This window comes from Colletotrichum chrysophilum, assembly GCF_026319265.1.
Source record: "Colletotrichum chrysophilum strain AFK26 chromosome Unknown scaffold_27, whole genome shotgun sequence".
Classification (NCBI taxonomy): Eukaryota; Fungi; Ascomycota; class Sordariomycetes; order Glomerellales; family Glomerellaceae; genus Colletotrichum; species Colletotrichum chrysophilum.
The window spans coordinates 189,583-211,488 of NW_026517314.1; the positions used below are offsets into that span (position 1 = coordinate 189,583).

At 53.9% G+C, this 21,906-nt stretch overlaps 6 protein-coding genes and 1 non-coding gene across 7 annotated transcripts; 5 read left to right on the plus strand and 2 right to left on the minus strand.

The window, feature by feature from the left end:
* Positions 1-363: 363 nt before the first annotated feature.
* COL26b_004464 (uncharacterized protein) lies at positions 364-1,624 on the plus strand (the record flags this gene model as incomplete). The annotated part of the gene is made up of 4 exons (XM_053177341.1): positions 364-439; positions 499-902; positions 925-1,293; positions 1,346-1,624. The coding sequence occupies 4 exons, from the start codon at positions 364-366 to the stop codon at positions 1,622-1,624; spliced, it is 1,128 nt and encodes a 375-aa protein (XP_053038700.1).
* Positions 1,625-2,900: 1,276 nt separating this feature from the next.
* On the minus strand, positions 2,901-7,165 carry COL26b_004465 (uncharacterized protein; the record flags this gene model as incomplete). The annotated part of the gene is made up of 7 exons (XM_053177342.1): positions 2,901-3,322; positions 3,456-3,549; positions 3,600-3,731; positions 3,795-4,310; positions 4,377-4,427; positions 4,477-5,553; positions 6,026-7,165. The coding sequence occupies 7 exons, from the start codon at positions 7,163-7,165 to the stop codon at positions 2,901-2,903; spliced, it is 3,432 nt and encodes a 1,143-aa protein (XP_053038701.1).
* Positions 7,166-8,347: 1,182 nt separating this feature from the next.
* On the plus strand, positions 8,348-8,431 carry COL26b_004466. The gene has a single exon. It is a non-coding gene; the product is annotated as a tRNA-Arg (tRNA).
* A 1,103-nt stretch (positions 8,432-9,534) lies between these two features.
* On the plus strand, positions 9,535-10,599 carry COL26b_004467 (uncharacterized protein; the record flags this gene model as incomplete). The annotated part of the gene is made up of 1 exon (XM_053177343.1): positions 9,535-10,599. The coding sequence occupies one exon, from the start codon at positions 9,535-9,537 to the stop codon at positions 10,597-10,599; it is 1,065 nt and encodes a 354-aa protein (XP_053038702.1).
* Positions 10,600-10,751: 152 nt separating this feature from the next.
* On the minus strand, positions 10,752-12,336 carry COL26b_004468 (uncharacterized protein; the record flags this gene model as incomplete). The annotated part of the gene is made up of 4 exons (XM_053177344.1): positions 10,752-11,053; positions 11,112-11,924; positions 11,958-12,012; positions 12,064-12,336. 4 exons carry the CDS (start codon positions 12,334-12,336, stop codon positions 10,752-10,754), a joined length of 1,443 nt encoding a protein of 480 aa, XP_053038703.1.
* A 1,164-nt stretch (positions 12,337-13,500) lies between these two features.
* Positions 13,501-15,030, plus strand: COL26b_004469 (uncharacterized protein; the record flags this gene model as incomplete). The annotated part of the gene is made up of 3 exons (XM_053177345.1): positions 13,501-13,629; positions 13,700-14,338; positions 14,407-15,030. The coding sequence occupies 3 exons, from the start codon at positions 13,501-13,503 to the stop codon at positions 15,028-15,030; spliced, it is 1,392 nt and encodes a 463-aa protein (XP_053038704.1).
* Positions 15,031-15,870: 840 nt separating this feature from the next.
* COL26b_004470 (uncharacterized protein) lies at positions 15,871-20,082 on the plus strand (the record flags this gene model as incomplete). The annotated part of the gene is made up of 3 exons (XM_053177346.1): positions 15,871-16,049; positions 16,103-18,304; positions 18,357-20,082. The coding sequence occupies 3 exons, from the start codon at positions 15,871-15,873 to the stop codon at positions 20,080-20,082; spliced, it is 4,107 nt and encodes a 1,368-aa protein (XP_053038705.1).
* Between the last annotated feature and the right edge of the window lie 1,824 nt (positions 20,083-21,906).

Consider the following 21,906-nt stretch of genomic DNA (forward strand, 5'->3'; position numbering starts at 1 on the left):
CGCCATCCGTTATCAAATGATGACATGCGACGATCTCGCATCTCCAACGGCCTCGGCCATATAACTTGGCCAACTTGCTTAGTGATGCCGCGGGGTAGACTGCAAGTGTGTGACCATGAACACAATTGAGTCAAATCAACGTCGCGTTATTGGACGTGGAGGTCGTGTTGTGCGGAGTAAAGGCCGATGGAGGTTTCAGGGGGGCCGGGCTGGACTTCCGGCGAGATGCCGTCCGGAGTCGCAACCAAGGTTAATAGTTAAAATGGCGAGCTCAGAACCCTTGGAGTCTGAAAAGTCTGAGCTTGCATCAGAGATCAGCCCGCCTTCCCAAGAAAAGACACCCCGCCTCACCGCCCGCCCAACATGCCTTCTGCTGTGTCTGAGTTGTACCAGTACTCCCACGTCCCCGAGACGGAGGAGAACCTCGATTGGGCTGACCGTAAGCCTTCATGATGAGCTCCTGCAGGACTATGTCGCTGACTTTCTGACGCAACCCAGTTCCCACCATTGACCTTGCCAAGTACGGAACACCAGAGGGCAACAAGGAGCTTGCCCAGACTTTGATCGAAGCTATACGCACCAAGGGTTTCTTTTATGTCATCAACTACGGCATATCACAACAAGAAGTCGACAAGCAGTTCGCTCTAGGCCAGAAGTTTTACGAGCTCCCTCTTGATGAGAAGCTCAAGTATGAGCCCAACCTTGATTCCGGTGACTACAATGGATACCGTCCTGCAGGCAGGCGGTTCCTGAGCGGTGGCATTAAGGACAAGACCGAAGTTTGGAACATGGCGACCAAGGATGGTCACATTACCCAGCCCCTGCCCAAGCTTTTGGAGGAGCGCAAAGAGGAGATTGAGGGCTTCGCCAAGGTTAGATGGACGTCTGCCCATGCTCTGGCCGTATGCTAATTCTTGTTGAAAGGACTTGCATGACAAGGTCCTGGACCCCTTGAACCACCTCATCGCTCTGGCATTGGAGCTTCCGGAAGACTTCTTTACTCGTGTTCACAAGTGGGATGTCCATGACGAGTCTCATCTGCGATACATGAAGTACTCCAAATTCACACCAGAGGAGATTGAGAAGCTCGATGACGGTCTTTGGTCTCGTGGTCACACCGATCTCGGCACCATCACCCTTCTTTTCCGCCAGCCAGTGGCTGCGCTGCAGATCAGGGATCACGAGACCGGCAACTGGAAGTGGGCCAAGCCTCTCGACGGCAGTCTGACTGTTAACACATGCGACGCCTTGAGCTTCCTGACTGGCGGTTACGTCAAGTCTACCGTTCACAGAGTAAGCCATCCACGATCAATTTGCACAATTGTCGTACTGACTCTTTGCGAAGGTATCTGTTCCTCCCAAGGACCAGCGCCACGTCGACCGCCTAGGTCTTCTGTACTTCGCCCGTCCCCAGAATGATCTCACGTTGAAGACTATTGACTCTCCGGTCTTGAAGCGCGAAGGATTCACACAAAACGAGTTCGAGGCTGGTGGCCACAGAGTTCCGACCATGGGCGAGTTCACAACTCTGAAGCAAACATGGCAGCAGAGAAAGGGCGTCAGCTACCAGTCATCCGAAGGCCAAGAGATTTTGCCTGGTTTCAAGGGCCAGTACTTCCAATAGTCAGATGAACAGTGTTGTAAATGTAAAAAAACACTTCATTGGCCACTGATAGGCAGGAGAGCCGTATAACAACAAAAGCTCTCCAGTGCCTCGTATCTACAAGCGCTATGTCGTCCATATTGCGTCCAAAGTAAGGAGAGAGAGGAAAACATCGATATCAAGATAGTTCTCCAAGTATATCAAATCTGACTGTCACCATTTCCCTGTTTCTGTACATTCTTTCGACATGGTGCTTGTCTTCGTGCCTTAGCAAGACGCAACGATAGTCGCCGTGCCCGTCACTCCATCTAAGGGTCCGTTGGTAATCGCAAGCTCGCATGATTTGCTGATGGTGTATTGGACGTACGGTCCTCCGCTCGGCAGCCTGACGCCCGCACTCGCACTTCCCTGCGAGCAAGAACCAGCAGTGCCTCCATTGATCGAGTCTTCGAACTGGACGAGACAGCTAGCATTGGCCGTGCCATTGGCCGGAGCGGCATAGGCCAGAGCAGCGAAAAGAGCGGCGAAAATAAGGACGAATCGAGTCATTGCTCGAGATTCCTTGTAAGTATGAGATTGAAATTGAAACTTGGAGGCGATGTGCAAAACTATACATACTGGATGTTGTGAACGAGCTGAGGCCAAGAGGATAGTAAACCACAGTAATGCTTTAATGCGTCAACGAGTGAATGTTTGGTGTTAGAAAGTTTAATCGGGATGACCTTGGGATGAACCGTTTCTTGTTGTAGAGTTCGAAGTCTTAAATATTCTCCAATGGCCAAGAGCTAAGCTCAGTCAGTCGATTCATCGCCAGGGGGCCAGCCAGCCTCTAACGGTGATCAGCAGGCGCATTTCTTTTTTAAGTTGAGAGTGCAATACTCCTGTTTGAATCGAGTTGATTGTAAACCCCGGTCGTAATCCACTATGAACACTAATATTAGGTTCAGTAGGCGATCATCTGGTGTAAAGTCCAATGGTATGACTCGTCATGACATTTAGGGGCATCGATAGCATGACAACATATAGCTTGGCTCCCGCGTTTGCAATTCCTATTTCGCTGCGATGGGAAACTTCCTTGTTGGGCATTCCAATGTCTGCGCTTCCCACAGCGAGCCACAGAAATGATTGCAGGACACGAACACACCGGTTATGGCACCAGACTGCATGCGACGTAACAAAGCATGATGCATCATACACCGAGAAGCTCTACATGAATAAACTGTACAAAAACAGAACATCGGGCAAATCACATTAGATACAATCTAACAACATATCTAGCCTCCGATAACCAATACGATTAAACCTCAGCGGCCTGACCAGAGCCCTGATCCTTAGGACTGCGCCAAAACGGCCGCCTAGATCGCCAAGAACCACGACTACGCGATTCTACTTCAGTCTTAGAAGTATCAGATCCTTGCTCTCGTAGCCCTTCCTGCTCAGTGGACAGTGCGGAATTATGCACATTCTGTAGACTCCTCCTGCCTTGAGGCTTGTTTCCATTAGTGTCAGTGTTTCTCTGGTCGGTCTTCTGGTCTTGGTTCCTGTCCAGACGCTTTTTTCTTGAGTCTTTCACCTTGCCCTTGATCCTGTTGACTTCTTTCTCTAAGTTCTTGAGAAGATCGTCACTTTTCATAAACTTCTTATACTTGTCCCAAACCATAAGCCAGACATAGTAGGCTCCAGTATATACCAGGACCCAGGTCTCGAGCATCTTGTAAGCTGACCAGAAGACAGTTCGCGGGAAGGTCCAAAAGGCGAAAATGATCGACACAGAAATTACAGCAGCCGAGATCGGGACTTCATGGATCAGCACTTATTTTGAGCCGGGGAGGAATCAGGAATTTATACGTACACATGAAGTTCGCCTGATCGCCAAAGGTCATCTTGTCTGATCCGATGGTCGAGTTATTCATGCCGAAAACACTGGACATGAAAGATAACGGAAGCTTGGGGCAGTCAGTAGAGAACTTGAACATAGACATGATGAACGACGTACGAAAATGATTGTCACAATGGTGAAAATCATGATGGACCTGCCCTGCCGAACAGTCTCATCCGCTTGTTTAACCGACTGCCAAGCTTGCAAAATGCTAGCTTGCTGTTGCTTGAGGTCGAGCAGGTCTTTGATCTGTGGGTCTTTCATCAACATCTTCTTGCAACTACTTCGATGTACCCTTTTGGGTTGGCTTACCCCTTGAGCTGTACTTTCAGCGCTCTTTCTAAGTCCTTCAAGCTCCAGGACTCTGTCGCCAACATCTGAGATCAAGTCATATGCTTGTTTTCGAAACCAGATGAATTCTTGTCGTTCTCTTTCTCTGATTCGCTTAGCCTCCTTGACCTCCTTAGCCTCCTTTTCGTTACTTTCGTCCAGTTTCCTCTCAAGTGAGGATGCCCGAGACGACGCAGTCTTACGATAATCCCGATCATCATCAGGGCTCCGTGAGTTATCTCTCCATTCTCCACTTGAGTCGTAGATGTTCTCAACATGTTTCGTGAATCGTTTGATGACTTCCTTCTGTTTGTTATTGATATTAATCATGATGTCGAGTTCGTCGATGATGTCTTTGATCTCTCGTTGAAGCTTCCCTTCAGGATTGATGTTGAGAAGTGGCGGATGCAAGTGCGACGCGTCCTCGTATTTGAACTTGGAGACATACAACTGGGAGGCTCTCTTGGTCCAGTGCCATAGATGGTGAAAGGACACTGTCTGCAAATTGGTCTGTTGTTCTCTTAGTTTCTCACGCCTACTAAGTGTCAAAACGCTGGCACTCACCAAGTTTCCAATAGCGTCCCCAAATATATCCATGACCTGAGGGTGCCGATCCTGTGACCGAGTCAGATATCAATAGTCGAGAGTGGTAGGAATGGCTTACCGGGGTCTTGGTGCGATCAAAGAAGGTATTAGAACACTCGTCCAGGATGATCAGCGCCACGTCAAAGACCGAACGGATCTGGTTCTTCCGAGCATTCTTGATTCGTGTCCGGATTGATTTGTGCACACCTGAGGGATCCTGCTTGTTCGCTCCGTACCGCTTAGGGAAGCTGGTAATGATCGTCTTTTTGTCGAGTATCCACATCCAAAGCTGATCAACCATGACAACTCGAGAAACCTTGCGGATCTCACCACGGCAATGATCGCAACCGTTGGTGTCTGTTCCTATCCAGTGATCGTCCCATCTGAACGTGTCCGAAGTGTTGTCAGGGTCGCGATTGCGCTCGCAAAGATCATCCGTTTTATGATGCAGCAGTCTCTCCAGGGCCAAGTGTTTGCGAATCCATCCCTCTTCTCCAGCACAGTCTTTCTTGCCTAGCTCGCGGAAACGATGCATGTTTCTGTCGTCCATTGTGGTACCTCGATAGACGACTTGGTCTCGGTCGCGAGCCTTTGTTGTCTTCAAAGTCCAATAGTAGGATTGATCGAGTGTTCGCCGAGGATGCAGCGGGGGATCATGGTGAAGATACTTCTTCAGAAGCTGTTCATCCCTGTATATAGCAATGGCCTCGTAAAGCCTAGCAGCATCAAGGAGAAGCTGACCAAGTTTGCTTCTGGCCTTGATTTTTCCATGGCTGTCGGTTTTCAGCTTGGCCACGTACCATAGCCGTTGCTGCCCGTCTTCGTGCTTTTCATCCTTTGCTGGTCCGGTCCTATCAGCGAAACCTTTTGCAACCTCGGTAACAGTGCGATGGATCCCGGGAAGTGAAGCCGTAGATGCTCTCTTCTTCAATTCCTCCTGGATCCTACTCAAGTAGTTTGGATCTTCCGGGGGATGAGTGGGAGCCGTTCTAGTCGTTGTGAGAGGTTTTCCGGCAAAGGTTCGGAAGTCGACCCTATTTTTCTTCGCTTCTTTGGCCTCGTCATCCCGCTTCTTGCGATGCTTTGCGGTCTCTTCGTCGATTATTTTGGCGATCTTGTCACGCTTCCTGTCTTCTTCCCAGTGAAGATATGGCATCTAGGGCCATGTTAGGGTGTTTCGCGGGTCTTGAATGGTTCAAACGTTTCTTGACTCACGAAAAGCACGACGTTTCCTGGATTGTCTTCCGAATCCCAAATCTCTGTGCAATGGTTAGTAAATGATGTCGTTTGCGAGGGTCCAGCGGCCCAGCGGTGCTCACCAGATGACACCCGTTCACAAATCGCTCTCATGTGCCGCGCGTGGACCATACTCCGTCTCCCTCCGTGTTGTTGACCTCTCCAATACTCAGGTCGAAGGATCATATGACTTCTGGTCTTGACCGGGGGGGCTCGGTAAATGCGACCATGATCCGGCTTGCGATCACCGAAGTAGCGTGCTATGGCTTGCTTGATAAACGTCAGCATATGACACATCTTAATGGAGCTAAAAGAGTCCTACTTCGATCCACTGGTAGAAACGGTCAGCATCTGTTTCGAACATATGGACGGAATGATAGAGATATACTTACTGCCATGTTGTTATGAGGGATGTGGATGTATCGCACCCGATCTGGATGGCCGTTCTTGTTGAGAACAATACTCTCATCCCCAGACTCTTCGCCTTCGTCTGCTTCTTCGGGGCCGTTCGACTCTGGTTTTCCGAAGTTTTTGCCAAGGAGGAATCTTAGAGACAGTCTCTGATCAGGGAATTTACCTTTGAATCGGTAGTCATCCTTCCTGTCGGTTGGCTTGAGGTATCTCTCATCCGCAGAAAGCGATTTGTAGAAGGACTTGGAAGCATGGGACATGTACGAGTCCTTCGGAACTCCTAGACTTGGTCGTCGGAACTCCTCTCTCTGATCAAACTCCCGTTGTGGCTGAATATCTTCCGTCAGCTGCTCCGTGGTGGTTCTCGAGATTGCTGGCGTTGACTGCCTTCTCAATCCAGGACTGGGTCGGTTGAAGCTGGCCGATGCGGAAAGCTGGCCAGGGTCATTGCCTTCCGTTCCTTTCCGCTCAGGGTTGCAAATGTCCCATTCCATGATGTATCCATTGATGTCCCGCTCCAAATCGTATTTCTTTGCCTCGTCATCAGAACTTTCACCCGTGTTCTCATTGCTTCCTATGAGGTCCAGAACCTCACACCGGCCTAGATCTACTGTTCTTGGGTCCGGAGTAAAGGTGTCGGTAGGTCTGTTATTCGTCCTCTTCCATTCGCGTATATCCCGGATTCCTTTCTTGGTCGTTTTGTCACCCCTCCACTTGTCAAAACTTGCCGCCAGACACTTCACAAGATTGCAGTCCTCAGAATGGCCTCCGTCCCTCTCGTGAGGACATTTGACACCCTCAAGAGCTCTGCGCAAAGTGTCTGTTCGTTTATACTGTGCCTCAATGGAAATGGCATGACTGCGGATCTTCTTCTTGACATTCTCCTCGGCGCGGTCTCTGAAGTCCTGCTTCGTTTCATCGTTTCCATCTTGCTGGTTCAACTTCTGTATCTCAAGTTGGACTTCTTTGTCCCAGTAGGACTTGTTCCCACTACGAGACAGGAAGTTGGGACGTTCATGTATCTCAATGCAGCCAAAGTAATGTGCCAAAATGTCCCGGATGACTTCGGGCCCGTGGGGTTCCGCGGAGAGACAGGTCGGCGTTGTATCGTGATCTCCCATGGTCTTCTATACGAAGGTGATGTATTGGCAACAGAATGTGAAGATGAAGTCGTGCCTTGAAGGCCTCAGCTGCCCAGAATGTAAATCACGTATCTTGGCTGGTCGCGATTGATCTCAGTGGTCAAGTTGCGCATACGTGAAGCCAATTGCATGGGAACAGGGCCATTAAGAGACCGAACCTCGTTGGGGGCCAAAACGAGGCTCGGAGCCAAATCGCGGTTTTGCTGCTCATCCTTCACTCATCCTTGACTATATTGGTCAATGGGTGGTCAGATTTAAGACACAGTGGTTGGCTCTTGTGTATCACAACCCAATCACAGCCTGCTTGTGGCTCTTCAGCTCCGGCAGGCTGCAGCAATATACCTCGATCCCACCGTGATGGGCGGGGAAAGCTGTAAGCCGGGGTTCGATATCATAGGTGAGAGAAATTTTTGGGAGCAATGTGGCAGATAAAAGGCGCTCAAAATGTCCGTCATATTTAGCAATACGACAAGTAGCTAAGATTCCGTGTGGTCGCACAGAGACCAGGATACTGTACCCGACAACTCAGCCTCAGCTAACTAAGCTCAACTCGAACTTGATGGGCGATTATCCAGTACATACTTCCTTACTATTTCGCGTAATTGACGCCCGGGAGCCATTCTTGGCAACATCAGGCTGTGAAGCTTCATGGAGTCTGCTGCAAGGGAGATGGAGTATTGGCAAAGGTGGGCCCATGGCTCTGCAGCCACCCCGGTCTGTGATCGCTTAACGAGGACATCTTTGCGAGAGGATCACCCATTAACGGCATCAAGTCCGCTCAGCGGTCGCATCAGCTCGGAAGACCATGAACATGGCTGGCTTACCCCTCCCACCTCGTAGTTCTTCATTTCTGCGGGGCGACAGCCTGATTCAATGCTTGTTTCAACATCTTGGGATGGGGACAGGTTTAGGCAGAAGGATTAGCCTGCAGAGATACCGAGAGCGCCACAGGAGGACAATAAGACGAATGAATTCCAGGGATTAGGGCTTGCTGTTGAAGAGAAAGACGCTGATTCTTGCGCAGCATGTGCGGTGAATTGAATTTGGATTCATGTGGCAGCGGGGTGAAGAAACCTGAGATGAAGCTCAATGCGTATACGGCGAGGGTACTCAAGCTCAGAATTGGGAAGATAAATCAACATCCAGATATGGATTCAACCTGGCCGGTTGGCCCAATGGCAAGGCGTCTGACTACGATTCAATCGTGCAATCAGGAGATTCTGGGTTCGACCCCCAGGCTGGTCAATTCTTTTGCATTTTGGAGTGATTTGCAATTTTGGTGCGGTGCGATTTTTTTTTCGTTGCGGGTCCGGCCTAAAATCGGGCCTGCCGGGGCCAGGGCTTTTTTTTTTTTTTAGAGTTCCGGCCCGGGATTGGCTGCTGATCGCCGTAGCGCCGAAAACTGAAATGCGGGATGCCGGGTCATCAAGTGCCGATTTCTGCTACCGAATGACAGAAAGTTGCATAACTTACGGATGGCCGAACTCAATAAACCTAAGAGAACGATGGCGCAATGATAGCATCTGATGGTCTTCATTCCATTGTCAGCTGCCCCAGATTTGGTTACGTTAGTGTATGAGTAAATTACCTGGAGTCGGCGATTATGGAAAGTCGGGGGCGGGTGCCCGAAGTCCGGATGTATTGATGGCCCGGCCGGATAAGACTTACTAATACTCATGCCCTGGTCTTTAGTGACATTCCCATTAACTTTTTGTCTTCATTGTCGTTATTCTCATCATTGCCCATGGTCAGTCAATATGCTCAAAGAGACGAACAAACACATGCCCGGGCGACAATGCCGCCTCTGACTACGACGGCCCTGAGAGCATTGAACTGACGTCAAATGCTCCTCCGAAGCTCCCGTCCACCAAGCACGTAATCAAGGACCGAGCTCCCACCTTCCGGGAGCTCTGGGAGCTAGAGCTCGAAGCTTATTTCGACGATAACGGCCCCGCGATTCTCGGCCGCCGCGAGCTATTCGGCTTCGGATCCAATCTGCCCCCTGGCGATGCGACCATCAAAATTACCCCTCCAGAAACTCTAGCAGATATCTAGCTATCTAATCGCCGCAGCTTGGATTGAAACGACCGCATAACCAGCGCACGTCTAGTATGGAGAGCCCGTTTTATAAGGGTGGTTTTCAGATGACGAGTCATGAAACAGAACATTCGGAAGTTTGTTGCCTTGTCTCAGGAGCTACGTCCGAAGTCGATGCCCCGCGATACGAAGTTTGAGGGGGGTATAAAGTAGCTCTCGTACCTCCGAGCCCTCACGAACACCTCCCTTGAGGATCAGAGACATCCATATCACGAAAGGGGTTTATCACATCTCGAGAACCGACATCCAAAATGCCACACCGCGTTCTCCTCACCGGCGCAAACGGCTTCATTGCCCAGCACATACTCGCCCAGTTCCTCGAGGCAGGTCACTCCGTCCGCGCCGTCGTCCGCTCCCAGTCCTCCGCCGACCAGCTCAAAGCCACCTTCGCCGCTTATCCCTCCCCGCAGCTCGACTTCGCCCTCGTCCCCGACATCGCTGCCCCGGGCGCCTTCGACATCGCCCTCGTCTCCGACCCGCCGTTCGACCTCGTCCTGCACACTGCGTCCCCCTTCAACTTCCGCGCCGGCAAGTCCAACAAAGACTTCATCGACCCGGCCGTCAAGGGCACCACCGAGATCCTGCACGGCGTCCTCCGCAAGGGGAAGTCCGTCAAGCGCGTCGTCATCACGAGCTCCATGGCCGCCGTCATCGATGGCGCCGCCCCGCCCGTGACGTCCCCGCCCAAGATCTACTCCGAGAAGGACTGGTTCAAGATCTCGCGCCACGAGGCCGAGACGACAGACAACCCCGTCATCCCCTACGTCTCCAGCAAGATGTTCGCGGAGAAGGCGGCGTGGGAGTTCCTCGTCGAGAAGCAGCCCCCCTTCGACATCGCGACCATCAACCCGCCCATGGTTTACGGACCCATGCACGATGCGTCGTACCTGAAAGCCCCCGCGGAGCTGAACCAGAGCAACTTCAACCTGTACAGCTTCTTCCTCGGCCCCGGACTGACGGAGACGAGTGCTGTGCCGCCGGAGCAGCTGCACCTGTACGTCGACGTGCGGGACGTTGCGCGCGCGCATCTGTTGGCGGCGACGAAGCCGGCTGCTGGCGGAAACAGGTTTGTGGTGAGCCCCGGCGGGATCTCGCACCAGCAGGTCGCGAACTACTTCAGGGAGGCATTGCCGGAGCTGGCGGGGAGGATACCAAAGGGCGACCCGGCCAAGACGGCCCTGCCGGAGGGCATTTTTGGGGTGGATTCGTCGTCGGCGAAGAGGCTTCTGGGGCTGGAGTATACGGATCAGGAGAAGACGTTCACGGATGTTGCGAAGGAGTTTTATGAGATTGAGAAGCGGGCGACGGCGGCTTGAGAAGTGTTTCTAGGTTGTAACTTGCATGAGAACAAATGAACAGCGTGATGACCCTTTTTCAGAGAGACTGCATACTTTTCTACCTAGTAGTGTTAGAGCGACTACATTTCCTGTCTTATTACAGCCGTCGTCATCTAGACGCCTCTATCGTCTTATAGTTTGCTGCTCCCGGCTTTTGAAAACTGCAAGCTCTTGGTGTAGCTGTAGGAAAGCAACCCCTGCTTGCCCATCTCTCCGCCGATGCCGCTCTCCTTCTGCCCCGCGAAGAAGCCGCCCGGGTGCGGCTGCTCGGGCATGTTGATCCACACGGTGCCGGCCTCGAGGGACCTCGCGATGTGTTCGGCGCGGCTGACGTCTCTGCAGTAGACCGAGGCGCCCAGGCCTGCGTTGCTGAGATTCGCTCGTTGGACGACGTCGTCTTCGGTGGACCAGGAGAGGACGGGGATGATGGGCCCTTGACGAGATGTTAGCAGTATATTAGGGTACGGGGATTTTGAACTCCATCGACTTACCAAACTGCTCCTCTCTTACGAGCATCGAGTCTTCCGGGGGCTTGACTACAATCGTCGGCGGCACCCAGAGCCCCTTCCCGTCCAGGGGATTCCCCGCCGCGACGACGTTATACCCATTCTTCTCACAGTCCCTCACAATTTCCTGCACAACCTCATACTGCGCCTTATTCGACACCGGCCCAAACAAACTCGGCGCCGCCGCGTCCCCATTCACCGCAAACGCTTTCTGTACCTCCGCCGTGAACGCCTTCAAGAAGGGCTCATACACGCTCTCGTGTACATATACCCGCTTCGTCGCCACACACATCTGCCCCGCGTTAAAAAAGCACCCCGCAGCCACCTTCCCCGCGGTCTCCGCCACGTCCACGTCCTCGGTAACCACGCACGCATCGTTCCCCGCAAGCTCAAGCGTCAGCCTCTTCAGCGTCCTCGCGCAGCTCTCCATCACGCGCTTCCCCGTCGCCACCGTGCCCGTGAAGCTGATCTTGGCGATGCCTGGGTGTGTCGTCATCGCGGCGCCGAGGTCCGCGCCGCCGTTGAGGACCTGCACGACGCCGGGGGGCAGGACGGGGATGAGCAACTCTACGGACTTGAGGACGGAGTAGGGCGTGAAGGGGGAGGGCTTGACGATGACGCAGTTGCCGGTGATGAGGGAGGAGACGATTTTGATGTTGGAGAGGATGATCGGGAAGTTCCAGGGGCAGATTGCGCCGACGATGCCGAGCGGGGTGTGTGTCGCGACGATTTTGAGGGAGTCGTCTTCAAAGGTGACTTCGTCTTCGAGATGGACTTTGGCTTGCAGGTTGTGAGGATCTGGGAGGTGTGAGAGGTTTGGAGGGGACGTACTGTAGTAGAGAGTCTGTTGGCAGGTGTTTCCGATTTCGATCTCGGCCATGAGAGTCTGGATGATTGTTAGGTAGGTCGCCGGTATGCTCATGTTGAGTTATCTCACTGATTTTCCAGTCTCCTTCATGACGATCTCCATGAGCTCCTGCTTATTCGCCGTAAAGACCTCGACGATCTTGCGCAGGTATTCCGAGCGCTCCTCGACCGAGGTCTTGGACCATGTCTTCAGCGCCTTCTGAGCTGCCTCAACAGCCTCATCGAGGTCCTTCGTCGTAGCCAGAGGAGCGTCCCATAGCGGCTCTTCGGTGCGGGGATCGATGCACTGGTGGTTGTTGTCGCTACTTCGGCGCTGGCCGTCGATAACGTTGAAGAACTTCATCATGAGATATTCGCACCGAGTCTAAATTCACATATGCTGAGTCCATCGTAATTGAATCCCATGATGGCACCGGGGCTGGATATATCTACAGCATTCACGGGTTATTCCACACCCTCCGTTGCCGGAAACGTGCTTAGTACTCGCTGACCATTGCCACAGAATCCCACAATGCTACCGCGCTCCTGCGGAGAATGAGGGGTTCTGCCCAGTCGGCGACGCCATCGAGCGCGTGGGATTCCGGAACTGGCACCAGGGCGGCGTGGAATGCTGCTTAAGGTTTGGCGGCAGTTGAGATGGGGCTAGGAGAGGCGCGCGCCGGTCTGCATCTGGCAAACTCTGTCTTTGTTTGCGGGCGGGAATTGGGATGAAAGGGGAAGAGGAGCTGTCAAAATTAGCGACGTCACCTTTATAATAAGTAATCTGGACGAGGGGGTTTGCCAACCGTGATGCCTGGGTATTCCTGGGCCCGTGGTGCATATCTAATTGCTTGTTGGATATGCAGCCCTATCGCTCTGTCAATGCGCCAAAGATTGTTCAACGTCATTAATCAAATTTCAGAGATGTCGGTGTGTGTAGCAAGCAACATGACATCAGAGTAATTGTAACTCGTTCCGCTTCTTTGAGGATATCCACGGGTATGTTGGCGTCGCACAGATCATACAGGAACCTGATCCGCTCTAAAGCCAAGGAATACTCGTCTAAACTATGGCGTGATTACGAAGGTTTCAAGCAGTTCGTAAAGTCTGGACGATCCGAAGAGTCGCGCATTTGATTTTGTCCATTCGTCTGTTCGAACGTCAGCCTACCTTGACTGTCATCTGTTTCTGCTGCTTCCAAATGCCGACCGACAGGATTCCTAAGTTGATTTTGAAATGATTTGATAGCTCTAGAGTCGAGCATGCCGCTCAAACACTTCATGCCGAACTGAAGCAAATGAAAAGCGAGACCGATACCGAAGTAGCAGAAGTCAGTCAATGTTGAATTGAGTTTGTGATACTGGACGCAGGACAGTCTGGGAGAACCACGCAGTATATCGGATGTAGACCCTACAAACATCAATATATACAGCTTGGTCTGTTCTTTTCAGATGCCACCTTTGATCAAGCAACAAAACATCACCAAAAATAACCTCCACTAAGAGCTCATCAGCATCTGTTCATCGCAATGTCTATGCCAGCACCTTCCAAACCTCTTGGGGCCCTCGACTTTAGCCAGGTCACATACGGGAACAAGGCTCAGAGATTCACAGCGCAGGCCAATCTTGCCCGGCTCATCTTAGCCGAAAAGCTCCAGGTAACGGAGTTCTGCACCCGAATTCACTTGCCTGGATTGGTGATTGATACTAAGCCGTCAACTCTGGTAGGCTTTCCAAGAGATAAATGCATTGGCAAAGATCACCTTCGCTGAAGGGAAGTCCACGGATCCTGATCCGGTGTGGATCGACGCCCGATCCACCCCAGTCAAGCTCCTTGACTCGGCCCCTACAGAGGTTGGCGCACCCGCTTTCGAACTCACATGGACCCCGGAACGATTCGAAAACCTCGCCGAAGGTCGTGATGACCCCCAGACGGCGGTTTTCATGTCGGCGGTGCCCATGATGGGAGACTACCCCTTGGCTATCCGATTCGCGGACCTCATGACCCCGAACCCGACCGCCCCGCCCAAGACCGCAAAGGAGCTTCCTCTGGAAGAGCTACCCAAGCCGACGGAAGACATCGAGCAAGTCAAGCGCGACCTTAGGAGATGGGGTTACGGGCTACTGAAGAACGCTCTCACCCCAGAGCAAGTCGCCATCCTTAAGAAAGCATCTCAGGAGCAGGCTGCTGGGGAACGCAATGCCGGTGTAGCTACATTTGACGGCGGACCCAAAAAGCCAAACCAGCGAATCTGGAACATCTTGAACAAAGGTGAAGAGTTCCTTGACTTGCTCAACCACCCATTGATAGATGAAGTCGTCCCGTGGTACCTTGGATGCAGCAACCCTCTTTTGTGGTCGTATAACGTAGGTTTTGCCTCCCTGGCTTATGCAGGAAGATCTGGTGTACACAGGTAAGCTTACCGCCGCGTTAGATCAACATTGCCCGCCCTGGAGGCACGCCCCAGGTTCTTCACTGGGACCAGGGAATCATGGGCCACGGCCGCACGAAGGCTGTTGCTCTCAATATTTCATGGCTGCTGTGCGACTTCACCGAAACGAACGGCGGAACACGCATATTCCCAGGCTCGCACAACCAAAACGTGCGCCCCCGCAACGTTTTCAGCAGCGAGGGCTCCATCGCCTGCGAAGCGCCCGCTGGTACCGCCATGATCTTTGAGGGCCGCATCTGGCACGGTACCGGCCAGAACACCGAGACCTCGGGCGAGCGGCCCTGTATCCTCAGCCTCTTCACCCATCCCGCCGTGAGGCCCAAGGAAAATGCTTTGCTAGCGCTGAGCTGGGAGGCCGAAGACGAGGTGCTCTCCGAGCGCCACAAGTCGCTTGCGGCGTTACGGACCGGCCAGGCTGGTTTTGGTGGCGCACTGGGCGAGGCTCGAGAGGGAATAATTGTGAAGCGCCCGAGATCTGATTTCACGACTGTAGGCAAGCTTCGCGCGCCGCACGATGATGCCGAGGTTGCAAAGATGTTGGCGACTGGAACACATGCTAACAATGCGCAATCTGCTGTACGTGAGGCTGGAGGCTTGGACAAATAGAAGATCACCATTATCGAAGGCTTCCATGTAACTCTCCAAGTAATCAATCTTATGTTCAAGTGCCGGCAAAACTGGCCATGGCATGAAGTTCGGGTTGCGAGTGTGAATGGTGGAAGCGTCCGACGAGACGGAAGCGGAGCCGGCCGACAGAGGGGCCGCTGCGAACCGGCGCAGGGCGCTGCAGGGGGATGCACAGGGCGCAGGATGAGCCCGGCCGCCCAACCACCAGCGGCGGCTCTCCACGAAATCCGACGGCGGCCAGCCCAGACGCTGGAGGAAGGAGGGGCGATGGAGGGGGAGGGGCCGACGATAACGCTACGCGACCCGCTAAAAATCGCAGTGACAGTGGCATCGCCCCGCCGATAAGCTCAAACAGCCCTGATGTGATTCGCGGGGCCTTCAGCCATTACAGGCACAAATGCATCTCGTTGTCGTACCAAGCCTGCGGAATGCGTGCGTTGCGAGGAAACAGATCTCAAAATGACATGATGGGCGAATAGGAATTTCTGGAACGCAACAGAGCTGTCAAAACGACGCCAAACGGTCCACCTGATAACAACCGCACAGCGACACACAGACAGGACCGGGGTCAGAGCTACCCCTACCTGGCCTCACTGTAAACTCCAGCGGTGCCACGCCCGTTACTAGTCTCGTCTCGTCTCGTCTTCGCCGCTTGCCGTCGCTTTAAAACTGCGGGGTTGGCTCGACCGCGATCCCCAACGCACGCCTTCACTTCTTTCACTTTTCTCCTTTTTCTGGAATTTGCAGTGAGCAGAGTTCTGTGGCCGGTGACTTGTGTGTGACAGTCCCAGCACCAACCAGGACACAAGGCCAAACACCATGGCACCCATCGCCATCTCCCCCGAGCGAGATGCCGGGCCTCTAAACACGCTGACCACCGACTTCGACGACACCATCCGCTTCTACCTCAACGGCACGCGCGTCGTCCTCGACGAAATCGACCCCGAAGTCACTCTGCTAGAGTACCTGCGAGGCATTGGTCTGACCGGAACCAAGCTGTATGTCCGCTCGAAAGTACCCAAGGAGTCTATCACATGCTGACAGCGTACAGGGGATGCGGCGAAGGCGGCTGCGGTGCCTGCACCGTCGTCATCTCCCAGTTCAACCCGACAACGAAGCAAATCTACCACGCGAGCGTCAACGCCTGTCTGGCTCCCCTGGCCAGCGTCGACGGCAAGCATGTCATCACCATCGAGGGCATCGGAAACACAAAGGCGCCACACCCCGCCCAAGAGCGAGTGGCAAAGACAAACGGCAGTCAGTGCGGCTTCTGCACACCCGGGATCGTCATGAGCTTGTATGCGCTGCTACGAAACAACCAGGCCCCGTCAGAAGAAGACATCGAGGAGGCGTTTGACGGGAACCTGTGCAGGTGTACGGGATACAAGCCCATCCTCGAGGCCGCGCAAACGTTCAGTGTTGAGAGGGGATGCGGGAAGGCGAGGACAAACGGCGGCTCTGGCTGTTGCGTGGAAAATGGCAACGGCGAGAAGAAGGCGGGCGGGTGTTGCATGGACAAGAAGGCGGCCGACGACCAGCCCATCAAGAGGTTCACGCCACCCGGGTTCATCGAGTACAGGCCTGACACGGAGCTCATCTTTCCCCCGATGCTGAAGAAGCACGAAATGAGGCCACTAGCGTTTGGAAACAAGAGAAAGAGGTGGTTCAGGCCCGTTACGCTCTCCCAGCTCCTTGACATCAAGAGCGTCTACCCCTCGGCCAAGGTCATCGGCGGCAGCACCGAGACCCAGATTGAGATCAAGTTCAAGGCGCAGCAGTACCCTGTTTCTGTCTTCGTGGGCGATATTGCTGAGCTGAGGCAGTACGAATTCAAGGACGATCACTTGGAGATAGGCGGAAACGTCATCTTGACCGATCTCGAGCACATCAGCCAGGAGGCCACGAAGCACTACGGTGAAACCCGAGGCCAGGTGTTTGAAGCCATCTACAAGCAACTGAAATACTTTGCTGGACGGCAGATTCGGAATGTAGGTACGCCCGCTGGCAATCTGGCGACGGCGTCGCCAATTTCAGATCTCAACCCTGTTCTGTGGGCTGCCAATGCTGTATTGGTGGCCAAGTCCCAAAGCGAGGAGACGGAGATACCCATGTCACAGTTCTTTACCGGCTACCGCAAAACAGCACTTGCGCAAGACGCCATCATTGCTTCCATAAGGATACCGGTCACGGCGTCCAAGGGCGAATTCTTTAGAGCGTACAAGCAGGCCAAGAGGAAAGACGACGACATCGCCATCGTGACTGGTGCTCTGAGGATCAAGGTGGACGATGACGGTGTCGTCACTGAGAGCAATCTGATCTACGGCGGTATGGCTGCTATGACTGTGGCAGCAAAGAAGACCATGGAGTACCTCATTGGCAAGCGCATCGCCGAGTTGGAAACACTGGAGGGCGCGATGGACGCGCTTGGCGAAGATTTCAACCTTCAATTCAGCGTGCCCGGAGGCATGGCGTCGTACCGCAAGGCCCTGGCGCTGAGCTTCTTCTACCGCTTCTACCACGACGTTCTCGCAGCCATGGATGCCCAGAGCCAACACGTCGACAAGGAGGCGATTGAAGAAATTGAGCGAGGTATTTCTGGTGGACATGAAGACCACGACGCGGCTGTCGCGTACGAGCAGGAGACTGTCGGCAGGTCCAAGAGCCATGTTGCGGCGCTGAAGCAGGTAACTGGCGAGGCACAGTACATCGACGATATACCTTCCCTCAAGAACGAACTGCATGGGTGCTTTGTCTTGTCAAGCAAGGCACACGCCAAGATCAAGTCCGTCGACTATTCTGCGGCCCTTGATATGCCGGGCGTGGTGGACTACGTCGACATTAACGACGTTGAAACACCGGAACAGAACCGTTGGGGCGCACCGCATTTCGACGAGGCTTTCTTCGCCGAGGGGGAGGTTTTCACCGCCGGACAACCTATCGCTATGATGCTTGCTACCTCAGCAAACAGAGCTGCGGAGGCTGCTCGCGCTGTCAAGGTCGATTACGAGGAGCTGCCGACAATCCTGTCAATCGAAGAGGCCATCGAGCAGGATAGCTTCCACAACTACTACCGCGAGATCAAGAATGGAGACACCGAGGAGGCTTTCAAGAATTGCGACCATATTTTCACCGGCACGGCAAGAATGGGTGGTCAGGAGCATTTCTACCTGGAGACACAGGCTTCGCTGGTTGTTCCCAAGCCTGAAGATGGAGAGATGGAGGTGTTTTCTGGTACGCAGAACGCCAACGAAACGTAGGTCAACCATCTATCAGGGGATTGTGTTCCTTAAGCTAACCGCTAGCAGGCAAGTATTTGTTGCTCGTATGACTGGAGTGGCGGCCAACAAGATTGTCGTTCGTGTTAAGCGTCTGGGAGGTGGTTTCGGTGGCAAGGAAACGAGATCGGTCCAGGTCACTGCACCATTAGCGCTCGCAGCAAAGAAGACCAAGCGACCCTGCCGATACATGTTAACCCGAGAGGAGGACATGGTCACCTCCGGCCAGCGCCACCCGTTCCTGGGCAGATGGAAGGTTGGTGTCAACAAGGACGGCAAGATCCAAGCCTTGGATCTGGACGTTTTCAACAACGCCGGCTGGAGTTTTGACCTGAGTGCGGCTGTGTGTGAGCGTGCCATGTCACATAGTGATGGCTGCTACAGGATCCCGAACGTCTTCATCCGCGGACGCCTGTGCAAGACAAACACGATGTCGAACACGGCGTTCCGAGGGTTCGGAGGACCGCAGGGCATGTTCATCGCGGAGACGTACATGGAAGAGGTAGCGGATCGCATGGGCATTCCGGTCGAGAAGTTCCGCGAGATCAACTTTTACAAGCCGCTGGAGCCTACGCATTTCAACCAGCCCCTCACGGACTGGCATGTGCCGTTGATGTATGAGCAGGTGCAGGAAGAATCCAAGTACGAGCAGCGGAGGGAGATGATTACGAAGTTCAACGACGACAACAAGTGGCGCAAGCGTGGGCTGGCACTTATCCCGACAAAGTTTGGTATTTCGTTCACCGCTCTCTTCCTCAACCAGGCCGGCGCTCTCGTTCACATTTATCACGATGGATCAGTTCTCGTGGCTCACGGTGGCACCGAGATGGGTCAGGGGTTGCACACCAAGATGACGCAGATCGCAGCGCAAGCACTCGAAGTGCCGCTGGACAATGTCTTCATCTCAGAGACTGCAACCAACACGGTTGCGAACGCCTCAGCGACAGCAGCGTCTGCCTCGTCGGATCTGAACGGATACGCCATCTACAACGCCTGCGCGCAGCTGAATGAACGACTGGCGCCGTACCGCGAGAAGCTCGGACCGAAGGCGACCATGAAGGACCTGGCGCACGCGGCCTACTTTGACAGAGTGAACCTCTCGGCACAGGGATTCTACAAGACCCCGGAAATCGGTTACACCTGGGGCGAGAACCGCGGCAAGATGTTCTTCTACTTCACGCAGGGCGTCACGGCGGCCGAGGTCGAGATCGACACGCTCACCGGCACGTGGACCTGCATCCGGGCCGACATCAAGATGGACGTCGGGCAGTCGATCAACCCCGCGATCGACTACGGGCAGATCCAGGGCGCGTTCGTGCAGGGCCTCGGGCTCTTCACGATGGAGGAGTCGCTCTGGCTGCGCAACGGGCCCATGGCGGGCAATCTCTTCACGCGCGGGCCGGGGGCGTACAAGATCCCCGGGTTCCGCGACATCCCGCAGGAGTTCAATGTGTCGCTGCTCAAGGACGTGGAGTGGAAGGACCTGCGGACGATCCAGCGGTCCCGCGGGGTGGGCGAGCCGCCGCTGTTCATGGGCAGCGCGGTGTTCTTCGCCATCCGCGACGCGCTCAAGGCGGCAAGGCGGCAGTACGGGGTGCAGGCGACGGTCGGGGAAGACCGGGTGGGTGATGGCTTACTCAGGCTGGAGAGCCCGGCGACACCCGAGAGGATTCGGCTAAGCTGCGAGGACCCCATCATGAGGAGGGCGAGGGTGCTGCCGAAGGAGGGGGAGAAGAGCTTTTTTGTAGCCATTTAGAGGCGGCGCCAAGTATGCATGGGTGTTTCTGGAATGAGGGGATAGAAATAATGGGAGTTCTTTAAGGTACATTTTTTCTTTTGTCTCCGACATGATGAGAAAAGAGGGAGCCATGTTTTTCTGTATGGGTTATGGTAGAAAGAACATGGACATTTAATAGGCGCAATTGAATTCGCATAGGCAATGCAGCACATGATCAGTCAGCAAGCAGCGGGTGTCCATAGTACACCCCCTTCTCCAAGCTACACTTGAAACGGAAAAGCAACACACGATGGGCCGGCAGGGCTGGGTTGTGCTCCTCTTCTGAGGTTGCCCCAAATCGCCAAGTCCAGGCTGTGGCCCGTGAAGGCACGAGGTTAAAAGATGGGATGATGAGGGGTTGTTTGTTTTGGTCGGAGGGAGGGAAGCAGCAGTTGAGCTTTGCAATGTTTACCGAGGGACTTGTCCGTCACCGAGGAGAAGTCGCAGAAGGTGAAAGAAAGGCTCTGGACCGAATGGCGGGCTGCGGTTTCATGCTGACATTACATTGCATGCTGCGAGGGGAATATTGACGATCGCCAGCTGCGGCTACCTTACTCTCAACAAGCGACCCTCCCCAGCGCTGCTGCAAGTTGTTGCATTTGGCTACTGGAGACAGAAGTTGGAAAAATGTGCTGGAGTTTGGGACGGAGTGGTGCTGTCAGTGGGAAGTGGGCAGAAGCCAAGACTTTTGACCCCGTACACTGTGCCATCCAGCGGTTCCTTGTCTCTGTCGCTGTCGGTGCGCACAGCGATTGATGTCTGCATTGCGACGGTAGTGTGCCCAAGTTTAGTAGCTGGAGACACAGGTCTGACGGATCGCTGGGTTCTTAGCCAGGTAGCTGCTGTAGGGCAGAGCAGGGCAGGGCCCGAGGCTAGCGAAGCTGCATTTGATGTCTGTGCTGGTGTTTTTGGAGGTGGTGATGATATCATTTCTGGTGGTTAGGAGTGCTACCCTCAACCTACAGTTACCTGAGCTGTTGGGCAAGTGTCGCCGGCGAATGCTACCAATGGCAGGTAAGGCAGGTCGCTTTCAATCATGTACAAATGACATGAAAATTAGTGGTCAAATTCACCCTCGCCCAGCTTCAATGCGAATGGGAAGTGCTGAGCCACTTGCCGGCACCAACAGGACGAAGCAATCCAATTCATCAACCGCTGCTGCTCCTCGTCCGCAGTCACAGTGGGTCACGCCCAGGGAGGAAGGTTTTCCAGCGGGCAGGTTCCGTGAGGTACCTCTTCGGACTCGCTGTGAGATGCCCTCTCGCTGGACGTTACGGTTTGCCTGCCCCATGACGGTGACGCGACCCCCTTCATGGCGTGCCGTCGAGCCTTGGACACAGCTGGCCAGGTACGAATACCTGGAGGGACCTCCCTCACTGCAATGGAACCCTTGTCGTTGCCGACCTGGGGCCTCCACTGAGTCCTGACCCTGCTGGACTACCTAAGCAGCACAACGTAGCAATGGGGGTTGCGCCCAGCGCTGACCGGCTCTGACCTTGGACTCGGGTGGCCGATCTGCCTGATCTCTCGTTTTTTTCCAACGGAATAGCCGTGGTTGTCGTTGCGGTTCTCGTACCTTAGCCAGCCCACTTTCCTTTGCAAGTCGCCATTCCGGCTTTTTAAATTTCCTTTTTCTTTTCTTTCTACTCTCAGTCAGTCTCTCGTTGCGGAGCCTTTTCTTTTTGGTCTTTGCTCCAGCTTCATCCAACTTGCCGGGACCGATCAGCGTCATCGACACCCAAACGCAAATTCCTGCGTGCTGCTGCAACAACAGACACACACACACCCCTCCCCCCGGGAGGA